The sequence below is a fragment of the Trachypithecus francoisi genome, unplaced genomic scaffold (assembly GCF_009764315.1).
Source record: "Trachypithecus francoisi isolate TF-2019V2 unplaced genomic scaffold, Tfra_2.0 Lachesis_group0, whole genome shotgun sequence".
NCBI lineage: Eukaryota > Metazoa > Chordata > Mammalia > Primates > Cercopithecidae > Trachypithecus > Trachypithecus francoisi.
Genome location: NW_022681453.1, coordinates 21193753 through 21207666, shown reverse-complemented (window position 1 = coordinate 21207666; position 13914 = coordinate 21193753). Strand labels below are relative to the sequence as shown.

At 45.8% G+C, this 13914-nt stretch overlaps 1 protein-coding gene across 5 annotated transcripts in view; it reads left to right on the top strand.

The window, feature by feature from the left end:
* Window positions 1–1261: 1261 nt before the first annotated feature.
* RFT1 (RFT1 homolog) overlaps window positions 1262–13914 on the top strand; it is a 44821-nt gene continuing 32168 nt past the window's right edge. For 3 of the 5 annotated variants that reach the window (XM_033210123.1, XM_033210126.1, XM_033210127.1), the window contains exons 1-6: window positions 1262–1402; window positions 6484–6569; window positions 9319–9435; window positions 10602–10791; window positions 11359–11460; window positions 13124–13261. In XM_033210123.1, coding sequence (XP_033066014.1) covers window positions 1340–1402; window positions 6484–6569; window positions 9319–9435; window positions 10602–10791; window positions 11359–11460; window positions 13124–13261 — 696 coding nt within the window. In that variant the 5' untranslated portion in view covers window positions 1262–1339. Of the gene's footprint in view, window positions 1403–2255; window positions 2356–6483; window positions 6570–9318; window positions 9436–10601; window positions 10792–11358; window positions 11461–13123; window positions 13262–13914 lie in introns of all 5 variants that reach the window. The other 2 variants (XM_033210124.1, XM_033210125.1) reach the window with 2 other exon arrangements.

Below are 13914 nucleotides of genomic sequence, written 5' to 3'. Positions count from 1 at the left end.
CAAGGTGCTAGCCAGTTTAGTTCCTGTTAAGTGTATGTTGGGCGCTTTACATTTTACAAAGCTTTCTTCCTGGTTGCAGACAGCTACCTTCTTGCTGTATCCTCAAGTGGTAGACACAGAGACCATTTTTCTGACATCTCTTTTTATAAGGACACGAATCCCATTATGAGGGCTCCACTTTCACGACCTAATTACTTCCCAAAAGCCCTGCCTCCTAATACTATCACACTGGGGATTAGGCTTCAACACATGAATCCTGAGGGGACACAAACATTTAGTCCACAGCAGGTACCAGCTGTGGTTGGCCAGGAAAGTCAGGACAGTGTGGTCTAGGAGGGCAAGGGGTGCTGTCAGGGAAGACACTTTTGACAGAGAGGGTAGAGGAGCAAAGGCCAGTGAGTCATCGCCTGTTTGAGGACTGGTAAGGACTCGGAATGGCTGTGGCCTAGATAGTGTTGGGAAGGGCAATGATCACGTGAAAGGTAGTAGAAGATAGGTTGGGGCCAAATCATGTGAGGTCTAAAAGAGACTGGGGAAAGACTGGGCTTCCTACAGCCTGCGTGGTAGATAATAAGAACACTGACAGAGCAACAGCTTACTGTGTATGTTGGGCGCTTTACATTTTACGAAGCACTTCCAGTCCTTCTTCCACTCTGCCCTCACAATTTCTAGCATACAGGTAAGAGTGATACGTTTAGGATCAGGAGCCTGACATCCACTCAGTCAGGAAACAAGTTGTGTAGATTTGAACAAGTCACTTCCCATCTCCAAGGCTTTACCCATCTCTAACCACAGGGGCCAATTCTCAGAGCTTTCCGAAGGATTTCACAAAACCATACTCATGACAGTGCTGTATTTAACTTCTGGTCCTCAGTTCTTTATCTGTTAAATGAGGACAATTCCTGTCCAGCCTAATTCAGAGGAGCTGTGGCTGTGATTTTGTAAGCAAAGGTCAATGGTAAGAGTCTTCTTAACAGGCCAATGAGAAGTTTGCTCCCCTTTTGGCAGATGAGGCCAGGAAAGTTAGTGCTTCTCGTTTGGTGGCTGAAAGCCTCAGAGAAGGAACTTTGACTTCTTTAACAGTATTTCTTAGTACTCGCCACACTATTTCGTTTATACGGGGAAGAGAGGGACAGACAGCGCAGGACCTACTGAAATAGGAAGAGCCAGGCGCCATAACAGACCGACGGAGCCGGGCCCACTTAAAGGGCCCTCTCGTGCCCCGCCCCCCTGTCTCAAGGCCATCAATCGGAGAGCGAGGCGCTCCGTGACGCCATCTTATCGCGACCAAGTGGAGTGGCGGCGGCATTTCCTGGTGTCGGAGCCTGGCGCCCAGGCTATGGGTAGCCAGGAGGTGCTGGGCCAGGCGGCCCGGCTGGCTTCCTTCGGTCTCATCCTGCAGGTACTCTCTGCCCGTCAGGTTTCAGCTTGTACTGCAGCCGAGATTCGCGGGATGGCAGCCCACGGGCCCTTGAGAGCCTGCCCCAGGGCCGACCCAGTTCCGAGGTGGACCCCGCAATGGAGGGGGTGGGGGTTCGACCGGAGACCGGGGGGCGGCGTTGGTGAGCGGGAGGCCTGGCCCGGAGATGGGAGCCTGCCTTCAGAGTCTAGGCCGGGTGACTGCAGACAAGCCGCTTTCCTTCAGAGCATTCCATTTCCCATATGGCAGGAGGAGTGAATTAGATCAGGTGGTTGGGGTGAGGGACTTGTATTTCATGTTCGAGAATCTGGTATTTTTCAGGCAAGGGGTTCATTTCCTTCATCAAACACGGCCCTCAAACTTTGAGTCCCACTGAGTTCCGAGAGACCATGTGGCATAGCTAAGAACAGGAATCTGGAGTTAGGCTTGGATTGCTCCGTGACCCAGGACAAGTGACTTCAGCTGCAGAGTCTGAGTTCCTCACTAGTAAAATGGGGGTAATAATATGTGGTACCTAACTCATAAGCAAGAATTGATTGGGATCATTCAAATAAACGTACTTAACACAGTACTCGGCTCTTAGTATACATTTAATACATGTTGGCTGCATCTTCTGTTTATGTGATCTTGGACAAGTCACTTCCCCTCTTGGCCCTAATTTTTGTCATCTGTCAGATATGATACATGCCAGTTAGTCCAAATGGTATCTGAATATTCTTTCAACCCCAGGAGCTGAACCTTTTAAGTCAAGTGGCTCAATATCTCTCTGTCTCACTCTTGAGCCAATCAACCCTACTTCGCACAAGTCTTGAATCTACCCTACGCCTTATCTTAGGCAGATGGAGGGCAGAAGAAAGAACCAAGCAGAATGGGGCTTGAGTTTGGGCCTTGTCACTTGCTAGATGCACTCCTTCGGGATATATCCCATGACTTCCGTGAGTATCAGTTTCTTCATCTTAAATGAGAACCATAGTGCAACCTCACAGGGTCATTAGGAAGATTAGATGAAATCATGCCTCTTAAGTGCCTGGCACACTACAAGTACTTAATAAATGTAGCTATTTTTATTAGGGTAATAAGGATTTTTAAAATAGTCAATGTAGGAATGAAATGAGATAACCTATGGAAAGCATGTTGAAGAGTGCCTCGCACGTGATATGTGCTTAGTAAATGTCAGCCATTCTAAGTTTACTTAGGGTTGCTTTTTTTTTTTCCTGTTTCACTACATAAGTAACTGAGTTTAGTGCTTTATCCACAGTGTTGATTTTTTTTTTTTTTTCAGCCTTTGATAATATCTTAGTACCCAGATAGGCTTCATAAAACTTAAACAAGTTGTAGCGGAAAACACACTGGACTACAAGTCAAGTGGCCTACCTGTAAGGTCAAGCTGGGTCATTTGCTTGCCGTGTAACATTGAGGAAATCACTTAACCCCCAGTCTTGCTTCCTGTGCATTTACTGGTTGTTTTTAAGTGTCAAATAATTTCACAGATGCGAGAGAGCCTTTTTTAAAACTGTAAAGTCGGCCGGGCGCGGTGGCTCAAGCCTGTAATCCCAGCACTTTGGGAGGCCGAGGCGGGCGGATCACAAGGTCAGGAGATCGAGACCATCCTGGCTAACACGGTGAAACCCCGTCTCTACTAAAAAGTACGAAAAACTAGCCGGGCGAGGTGGCGGGCGCCTGTAGTCCCAGCTACTCAGGAGGCTGAGGCAGGAGAATGGCGTGAACCCGGGAGTCGGAGCTTGCCGTGAGCTGAGATCCGGCCACTGCACTCCAGCCTGGGCGACAGAGCGAGACTCCGTCTCAAAAAAAAAAAAAACTGTAAAGTTGGTTGGACGCGATGGCTCATGCCTGTCATCCCAGCACTTGGAAGGCCAAGGCAGGAGGATTGCTTGAGCTCAGGAGTTAAAGACCAGCCTGGGCAACATGGTGAAACTTTGTCTTTATAAAAAATACAAAAATTAGATGGGCGTGGTGGTGTGCATCTGTAGTCCCAGCTACTCAGGAGGCTGAGGTGGGAGGATCTCGAGCCTGGGAGGTTGAGGCCACAGTGAGCTGTGATTATGGCACTGCACTCCAGCCTGGGCAACAGAGTGAGACCTTGTGTTAAAACAAAAGCTGTGAAGTCCTTTGCAGAAATAAATGAAGGCTGTGTTGCTAGTAAGGGCTGCAGTGTGTGACAAATACTGGGTGGCATAAGCAACCTCAGCTTCATTAGCTGCAACCTTTATTCAAACCAATTAGGAGATATGGGCCGGGCGCAGTGGCTCATGCCTGTAATCCCAGCACTTTGGGAGGCCGAAGGGGGTGGATCATGAGGTCAGGAGATCGAGAACCTCCTGGTTAACATGGTGAAACCCCGTCTCTACTAAAAATACAAAAAATTAGCCGGGCATGGTGGCGGGCACCTTTAGTCCCAGCTACTCAGGAGGCTGCGGCAGGAGAATGGTGTGAACCTCGGAGGTGGAGCTTGCAGTGAGCTGAGATTGCGCCACTGCACTCCAGCCTGGGCGACAGAGCTAGACTCTGTCTCAAAAAAAAAAAAAAAAAAAAAAAAGAGATATGGATATGGCCTGAAACATTAAGTTTCTTAGACAGTGATAGCTTTGAGGTTAACATAAGTGTGTACACATGTTTTTTTTGTTTTTTGTTTTCGGGATGGAGTCTTGCTCGGATTTTTTTGTTTTAATAACCATATTTTTATATGGTTTCTTGAGTGTTTTCATTTTTGTATGCTTTCTCGAATTACATTGTAGACACTTTAGGTAGCTTTGCAGTTACATCTTATTCTGCAAGAATTTGAGAGCTTGTTCTATCTTAATTCTGAGCCACCCATGCTGAAAGTATTAATGCCTTTCATTTGTATGCACTTAAAAAATGCTTTCACTTCTACAGTCTCATTTCTTTTAAAAATATTTCTTGGCCGGGTGCGGTGGCTCAAGCCTGTAATCCCAGCACTTTGGGAGGCCGAGACGGGCGGATCACGAGGTCAGGAGATCGAGACCATCCTGGCTAACACGGTGAAACCCCGTCTCTACTAAAAAAATACAAAAAACTAGCCGGGCATGGTGGCGGGCCACCTGTAGTCCCAGCTACTCAGGAGGCTGAGGCAGGAGAATGGCGTAAACCCAGGAAGCGGAGCTTGCGGTGAGCTGAGATCCAGCCACTGCACTCCAGCCTGGGCGACAGAGCGAGACTCCGTCTCAACAAAAAAAAAAAAAAAAATATATATATATATATATATTTCTTGTAAAGATGAGGTCTCACTGTGTTGTCCAGGCTGGTCTCAAATTCCTGGCTTCAAGTGGTTCTCCTACCTTTCAGCGTCCCAAAGTGTTGGGATTTTTTTCTTTTTTTTTTTTTTTTGAGATGGGCTGTCACTCTTTCACCCAGGCTGGAGTGCAGTGGCGTGATATCTCGGCTCACTGCAAACTCCACCTCCAGGGTTCACGCCATTCTCCTGCCTCAGCCTCCCGAGTAGCTGGGACTACAGGCGCCCACCACCATGCCCGGCTAAATTTTTGTATTTTTAGTAGAGACAGGGTTTCACTGTGTTAGGCAGGATGGTCTCGATCTCCTGACCTCATGATCCACCCGCCTCGGCCTCCCAAAGTGCGGGGATTACGTGTGAGCCACCGCGCCCAACCAAGTGTTGGGATTACAAGCATGAGCCACTGTACTCAGCCCTGCAATCTCTGTTGATCCTTTTAATCAACCCTATGTGATCGGTAACCTCATTTGACAGAGGACATTGAGGCTTATAACAATTAGAAGATAACAGATAGAAGAGCTAAATAGTGAATTGTATTTTTAGTAGAGACAGGGTTTGACCATGTTAGTCAGGCTGGTCTCGAACTCCTGACCTCAGTTGATCCACCTGCCTTGGCCTCCCAAAGTGCTGGGATTACAGGCATAAGCCACCGTGCCTGGCCATATCTGCATGTTTCTGAGGAGCAGCTACAGAGCTGTCATTGGACTCAAAAGACCACCTTTGACTCCATAAAGGTTGAGATGGTCATTTCTTGGCTTTGGAGACCTTGTTGCTCTGTGACACTTTAGTTACAGTGTTACGTGCTCTCCCTTTTTGGTCATACCTTTATGACCACAGTAGTCCTTTGATATGCTTAGATCAAATCTTCCAAATTGCAGCTCTTCACAGATAACTCTGAGGGTGCTTAACACAGAAGTGATTTTCATTTGCTGCTGGGATGCAGGAGGGAGTCATTTAGTGAATGAGGTTTGCACTCTTCCCAGCATCCCCATTTAGCAACCCTGTTTAATGACAGTCGTCTTCTTCTCTGTGTCTCATGGGAGAAGTTCTTTGCTTAAGTGGTTTTCTTGAATTGACAGATTGGGAAGTCTCAGGATATGTCCCTTTCAAGCAGCAATAACTGGACTCTGTCTCCCTTCCCCCCGTGTTACACTACGTTGTCTTATTTTTGCAGCATCATTTAAAAGGTATTTCAACTCCTCTCTGGAAAGAGACAAGTATTCAATAAAGAAATACATTTTCTGTGTTCTAATTGAGAAAACTGAAGTTCAGAACGATTAAATGTCATTATTGAAATTCCTAGATATTATGAGGCAGAGAAGAAAAGAGAAATTAGACCCCATGATTTCTGGTGAGTCTGCTATACCCTTAAGGCTCCCACTTGCTAAGTGTGTGCTATTTCTAAACAGCCTGGGGTAGGGGAGTGTGGCTAGGGCCCAGCAAGGTGAACCACTAACTAGAATTCTCTTTCTGCTTCCTCAAAAGCTTATCTTGGAACCTGTAGAAACTCAGTGAGTCTATTGGGGCCTCTTTCTTGTTATTAATAAATTAGGGAGGCTTCCAAGTGCCTTCCAGGGTTCTCTGACCACTGCACGGGAGTGCTGAGAGATCCCAAGGAGTGAAATTTCTGGAGAAATGCAGACAGGTTGGGCGTCTTAGAGCAGAGTCTCTGTGACAAAGCTGCTGTATGTCATTACCTCACGTTAGGAAGAACAGCCACATTGTTCTCATTTCAGCAAAGTAAACACTCCTAACGTCATTTATTCTTACTGTTTTTCCTCTTTTTCTATAGGTGTTGTTTCGGTTGATCACCTTTGTCTTGAATGCATTTATTCTTCGCTTCCTGTCAAAGGAAATTGTTGGCGTGGTAAATGTAAGGTAGGAGGAGATGCACCCTGGCACTGTCAGAGTTCACCTTCCTAGCCAGGCTTTCTTCACACTGTACCTGTGTGTCATCCTTGGATTCTAGAAGCATGGACCTTTACCAGAAGCAGAGTGTTTTAGCAGTGGGCTGAGGAGAAGCGTGCAGGAGTGGAGGGACATGCAGGCAATGTTGTTTTTAATGGACTCATGGAGTGTTTTCCATTAGCAGCCTCCAAATGCACATTTCTCTGCCAGCTGTTCTGGTTTTCCTGCTCTTGGAAGTCAGGAAGGAGAAGAGTGGGAGTAATTCATTAAAAACTCCCTCTCAGGTATAATCCTATGTTCTTGTCCTGCTGACAGCAAAGGAAGCAGAAATTGTGCTTCGTGAGGATGCATTTCATAATTGCAGGGCTGGAGCAGCCACCTTCCTTCCCTCCTCAGTGATTTTGTAATTGGGATACGGCAACTGGGATCCGAGCTTGAGTCCTTGTCATTAATTTCTTGGAGGCTCTTGGAAAGATGACTTCTTTGTCTTTTAGACTCAGCTTGTTTCTTCTACTCACCTCCTTTCTGTTCAAGGACACCCACACATATTTTGTCTTCACAAATGACATAAAATACATGAAATGATGTGAGTGCTCGGAATAGCTCAGCTTCTCAGGTGTGTCTTCATGTCCTGATAAATGAGGCAGTATGTTCCAGACAGCATTTCATGTCTAATGCTTAACAAACATACCCTCTTGGCTCTGGTCTCAGAGCTTAGTGGCAGGACTCAAGCTTTGAGGAAAGGAATCATCTGTGGAGTTTTGTACTACATAGTGCTGAAGAAGGGCCCAGGAGTCTGCATTTTTACAAGCTCCTTAGGTGATTTTGAAACAGGGACCATTCTTTGAGAAATACTGTTTTCTTTTTTTCTTCTCCTTCTCCTTCTCCTCCTTGTCCTTCTCCTTCTCCTCCTCTTCCTCCTCCTTCTCCTCCTCCTTCTCTTCCTCTTCCTGCTTCTCATTCTCCTTCTGCTTCTCCTTCTGCTTCTGCTGCTTCTGCTTCTTCTGCTTCTGCTTCTTCCTTCTTCTTCTTCTGCTTCTGCTTCTTCTGCTGCTGCTGCTTCTTCTGCTTCTTCTGTTACTTCTGCTTCTTCTTCTTCCGCTGCTTCTTCTGCAGCTGCTGCTTCTTCCTCTGCTTCTTCTTCCGCTGCTGCTGCTTCTGCTGCTGCTGCTTCTTCCGCTGCTGCTTCTGCTGGTGCTTCTTCCACTGCTTCTTCTTCTGCTGCTGCTGCTGCTTCCGCTGCTGCTGCTGCTTCTTTCTTCTTCTTCTTCTGCTTCCTCTTCTTCCTTCTTCATCTTCTCCTTCCGCTTCCTCTTCTTCCTCTTCCGCTTCATCTTCCTCCTTCCTCTTCCGCTTCCTCTTCTTCCTTCTTCCTCTTCCTCTTCTTCCTTCTTCTTCTGCTTCCTCTTCTTCCTTCTTCCTCTTCCGCTTCCTCTTCCTCCTTCCTCTTCTGCTTCCTCTTCCTCCTCTTCCTCTTCCTCTTCTTCTCCTTCTCTCCTTCTCCTCCTCCTTCTCCTTCTCCTTCTTCTCCTTCCTCTTCTTCTTCCTCTTCCTCATCCTCTTCTTCGTCTTCGTCGTCTTCTTGTTCTTGTTCTTCTTCTTTCTTTTGCCTTGTCACCCAGGCTGGAGTGCAGTGGCACCATCATGGCTCACTGCAGCCTTGACCTCTTGGGCTCAAGCGATGCTCCCATGTCAGCCTCCTGAGCAGCTGGGACTACAGGTGTGCACCACCACACCTGGCTAATTTATATTTTGTAGAGATGAGGTCTTACTGTGTTGCCCAGGCTGATCTCGAACTCCTGGGCTCAAGCAATCCTCCCATCTTAGTCTCCCAAAGTGCTGGGATTATAGGCATGAGCCTGAGAAATATAGGCACTTGGCCCTAAGAAATAGCTTTTTAAAAGCAGAAAGGAAGAGGGGCAAATCCTCCTAGGGGCTCAGATTTTTCTCCCTAGGCAGGCGTCCTGAGATTGGCAGGTCCCTACTTTGACAGCCCTTATCTGGCCTGCCCTGCCCCCCTGCTTAAGGTTCGGTTCCATCTCCTTATTTGCAATGCTCCACAGAGGCACTGGGTAGCAGGATAATCCTTGGACAACCCCAGAGACCTTCACCCTGGGTCATCCCCACTCTGGCTTCACCCAGGCTGCTGCCTATTGAGGAGGGAAATCTCAGCTACTCCTCACTAAGGTGCAGGAAGGCTCACCTAGGTGCTGCCCATCTGGGAGGTGCCCAGGCAAGCCTTGCTGATCTGGGTTGCAGCAGCCTCGGTAATGGTTGCCAGCCTTATTGCCTGTCTTGAGATTCTTTTGGCCAGAGCCTCTACTCGGTAGAGGCTCAGCTTTTCACACAGGGGCTGTTGGTCACTCGTGTCCGCGTGACCAAGAAGGGTGGGGTTATAATCTTATCCTCTTCTCCTTGTGGTCATGGCCACACCTCTGCCCGTAGCCATGAAGGCTGCAGGCTTTTGAGACCACTGCGGCAGTTTCTATCCTTCATGTAACTGTAGGCACACACCCTTAGGTATCTTTCGTTTGGTTCCTAACTCAGTAGTTCTCATGGATCAGACCAGTAGGGGGTCCTGTAAGAGCCCACTGCCCTCCATGTCACCATCAGTAGTTTATGACCAAGACTTTATCTCCTCCCTGTTGCTGGAAACATCCCAGAAGTTCTCTCTGTGAAAAAACTCGAGACCTTATTGATTTCTGCCTTTCATTTACAGACTAACGTTGCTTTACTCAACCACCCTCTTCCTGGCCAGAGAGGCCTTCCGCAGAGCATGTCTCAGTGGGGTCACCCAGCGAGATTGGAGCCAGACCCTCAACCTGCTGTGGCTAACGTGAGTTGTGCTTTGGCAGGAGACATGTTTCAGGAAGGCAGGTGTAGTGAGCATTGGAAGTGAAACAGTAACACATGCCTAAAGCTGAATTGCCTCCAGATTCAGCTTCGCCATGGGTTTCTGGGAGCAGGCATACGACAAGAAGTGGGGAGTGTTTGTGTCAGAGGAACTTCTTGGCTCATTTTCTCTCTGGATGTCCAGAAGCCAGGAAGAGATTCTAGGTTGGGGTTTCTGGGCCAGGGTTCTAGCCCTGGTTTCATCCTCTTTGGAGGTTGTTTCTTGCTGTTTCTGATCACCACTGTGAGCTCCACTTGGCCTGTGCCATCTTTTTTATTCCTAATCTTTTTGCTCTATAATATCTTTTGAGCTTTTAACAGCCACTTAGATTTAGTATTTCTTGAAAGCCTCTTATGGGTTTCATTACATTTTTCTTCAATTTTGTTATATGACTTCAGTTCTGAGTCTTTTAGGATATTCTTGAAGATCAAGTACATTAACTTAAAATTGCAATGGCTTTTCTCCAGCTCTGTCCCTGCAGGCAGGGCTGGGGCTTGAGGTTGTTTCCCAGTGCTGCCCTTGCATAACTCCTTATCGCCTCACAGAAATGACTGTCGTGAGGGCTGGTAGGTGTTCATTTGATTAGAGGAACAACTGTTAACCACCCAGGCATATTTAAATGCCCCGAGGTACACATGTGAAACATATGAAAGGATACTGAGCACTGCTCTGTTTGTTATTTGGGATGCAAGGAACAGCTGTATACAGTCTGTCAGTCATTCTCAACAACAGGCATTTTCTTTCTGGGAATTTTGCTTATGGGTCAGTATGTGTAACCCAGTGGATAGAAGTGTAGGCTTTGGAGTTATAGCAGGATTGGGTCTTGCTTCTGCTCTTGATTAGCTGTTCATGACCTTGGCCAAATTGCCCAGTGCCTGTCAGCCTCAGTTTCCTCATATTTTTTTAATGGAGATAATGACAGAGGATCATTGTGAGGTGTCAGTGAGATAAGGGGCATTAATCATAGTGCCTGGCATGTAGTTAGTATCTTAATAAATAAATGGTAGCTGTTTGTATTATAACTTTTTTTTTCTGTTCAGTGTTACTATTTTAATATATATTTCTATTTATTTTAAAATTTAGTGAATTATTTTTTTCTCCTCTTCCAGAGTCCCCCTGGGTGTGTTTTGGTCCTTATTCCTGGGCTGGGTCTGGTTGCAGCTGCTTGAAGTGCCTGATCCTTATGTTGTCCCTCACTATGCAACTGGAGTGGTGCTGTTTGGTCTCTCGGCAGTGATAGAGCTTCTAGGAGAGCCCTTTTGGGTCTTGGCACAAGCACATATGTTTGTGAAGCTCAAGGTGAGTGTGCCTTCTGCTGTGAATGGGAAATGGGAAGAATAAGAAAAAGCGTTGCTTTTTAAAAATGCTTTTATAGGAGAGAATGATTTGTCCAGACTTGCACATAAAAATGTATTTAGAAAAAGGTTAACATGGTCAGTTAAGTTCTTCCACTTGAAATTTGTCAGATAGGCTGGGCTAAAGTTCACCTTTGTTTGATCATAAATAAAAAACAGGTTTGCTAATAATTTATTAGTTCAAGTGAGAATGTAGAAGGACCATAAAGGTTTTTCAGGTTTTTCTAGTGACTGTATTTAGTTGTATACTAATATTAACTTTTCTCTCTTCATCTTTTAGAATAGATTACAAAAGAATATATATATAATGTAAATCTTAAAACATAATATACTGGAAGATCCATGAACCCACCACCCTACCCAAGAAGTAAAACGTTACTGATACTTACGTCCAGCTGTGTGCCCTGTCCCCATAGCCAGGGTGGCCAGTGCCCGAGATTTTCTGTCTATCATTCTATTACATCTTGACTTTTTGATGTTTGTAAACTACACTTTAACCACATGTTTGCAGGTGATTGCTGAGAGCCTGTCGGTAATTCTTAAGAGCATTCTGACAGCTTTTCTCGTGCTGTGGTTGCCTCACTGGGGATTGTACATTTTCTCTTTGGCCCAGGTAAGAATCATGACTTTTAACTTTTTATATGATCTTTGTTTCTCCAACTGGTTTTTCTTCGTGTTCCCACCGCCGTGGGGTTTGCATTTGCAGTACCCATGCCTGTGCAGGAGGTGGAAGCACCAGAAGTGTGGCCTTGGCACTGCTACTCTGGCTGCCAGGTCCATTGTGTCCCATACACTGAGACCGTCGGTGTTTCTAGGGACCTGGTGAGGGCCACACACTGGACTTCATTGTCAAACATCAAAAACCCTTTTTAGACATTCAGTGGGCAAGCCTGTTTCAAACTGATCTTTGGTTGTCTGGTAGTTTTGTAAAGGAGAAAAAAAGCAATGAGGGGTGGGGTGGGAATCAAATTGCATGTGTATTATTTTCCCTGGATTTCCATCAGGTTTTTGCAGAATAGGTGGAAACTCTGCCAAGCCTGTTTTAAACTTATATTGAAATCTCACATAATTCAGAGAGCATGAATCACGTCAGAGTAGGTATATTTTCAGTTTTAGCAATTTAGGCTTCATTTCCATCTTATTAGTTCCTAATTCTAGTTCATATTTCTAGTTCTAATAAAAATATAACTAGAATACAAGTGCTATTTTTAAAAATGAAATTTAAGATCAGATAGTTACCAGAACATTTTACAGTGCTAAGCAGTTGTAGTTTTCATTAATGTTTAGGAAGATAAGATTCTTAGTAATGATTTATGTAAAGGGTACTTCTCACAGAGGACACTGGCATCAGGTGGGTGGCTCACAGCAGTGCTGCTGGAGTTTTAAGGGCTTGGAGCATGAAGGAAGAAGGCTAGTGGATGATGGGCTCCGTCTCAGGTATGATTGGGAGTGGAGAGCAGAAGGGCCCACACCTACTAAACTGAGACTCTTCTTTTTCCTTGCCCTGTGCCTTTACTGCAGGAGTAGCCTTGATATTGCCAGGCTGAAAGCAAGTCTGGAGGTCCCAGTCTTTCTTGAACCAGTGTGCACTGCTGTTCTCAGGAGGGAAAGAGGGTTGAAGGGAGCTTGTGAAAAGGGGCTTTTTTGGACTTTCTTCCTCAATCTGCAGACAAAACCCATCTGACTGCTCCTGGCCAGAAGACATTCTTTTGTCCTGGATGGGTGGAGGGAGGGGTGGGCCTTCTTATCACCCTACCCTTTCCTCCCCCATCAGCAGTAGCTCTTGCCCTGGTGAAGAGGAGAGAGCCAGCAGCTCAATTGTGCTTTGTAATCGTTAATGGCACAGGTTTCCGGGGTTTATGGAAAACCCACAGTCCTTGATGATGACAAGTCCTTGGATATTAGCACAGTTAGGATACATGGATCTTTGCAGTGTGCTGACTAGGTGGAAGAGCCTTTCCTTTGGCCAAATACACACCTTTTGAGAATGTATCAGACATTGCTGTGGTAATTGAGCTAGTGTAATGGAAATTACATTCTGTCTGCTGAGAAGAATTACGTTCTCCCAGTTAAGTGAAGTGTTGGGAACACTTTGCAGGTAGATGCTGAAGTGAAGTTGGGTCTAAGTGAATAGTGCCATTTCCCAGAGGGTAAGGCATTGCTGAATAGAAAGTGCAGTTAATCAAGAGAGTTCTATTACTTGATTGGCCTTTGAGACCAAATTTATAGGCATATCTTAATTATGCCTTTATTAAAACAGTTTTTTTTTTTCTCAGCTTTTCTATACCACAGTTCTGGTGCTCTGCTATGTTACTTATTTCACAAAGTTACTGGGTTCCCCAGAATCAGCCAAGCTTCAGACTCTTCCTGTCTCCAGAATAACAGATCTGTTACCCAATATTACAAGAAGTGGAGTAAGTAATACATTTTATCTCTTATTTTAATCATAGATGCTGCTTATCCTTGAGAGAAAGAAACTGCAGCTGGTTTATTGTTATAATCATAAATGAATTTTATAGCTCATATTTATGGAGTGCCTGCTCTATGCCAGGCCAGGGTTTCTAAATCTTTGCACTATGGACATTTTGGGTTGCTCAATTCTTTGTTGTAGGAGCTGTCCTGTGTGTTGTAGGATGTTTAGCAGCATCCCTGACCTCAAACAACTAGATGCCAGTAGCAACCAGCCCTCAGGGGAGCTCCCCAAAATGTCTCCAGACGTTGCCAAATGTCCCCTGGGGGACAAAATTGCCCCCAGTTGACAACCACTGTGCTAGACCCTATGCTGAATGCCTTACCTGCCTTATGTAATGCTTACAACAACTCTGAAGGGCTGACACTCTCTGTTTCTATTTTAGGGTTGAGAAACTAAGGCTTAGAGAATAAATACCTGTCCTAGGTGAGGGTCAGAGTGAGGACAGGAGCCTGGAGGGGCTCACATGCCAGCAGAGCACAGGTTCCACCATTGTGCTTCACTCTCTCTATTCTGCTGTGGTTTTGGTTTTCTTCCTCAATTGACTTCTAGCACAGATAGCTGAGAGTTCTGAGAAAGTAGGGATGAACCCAAAAT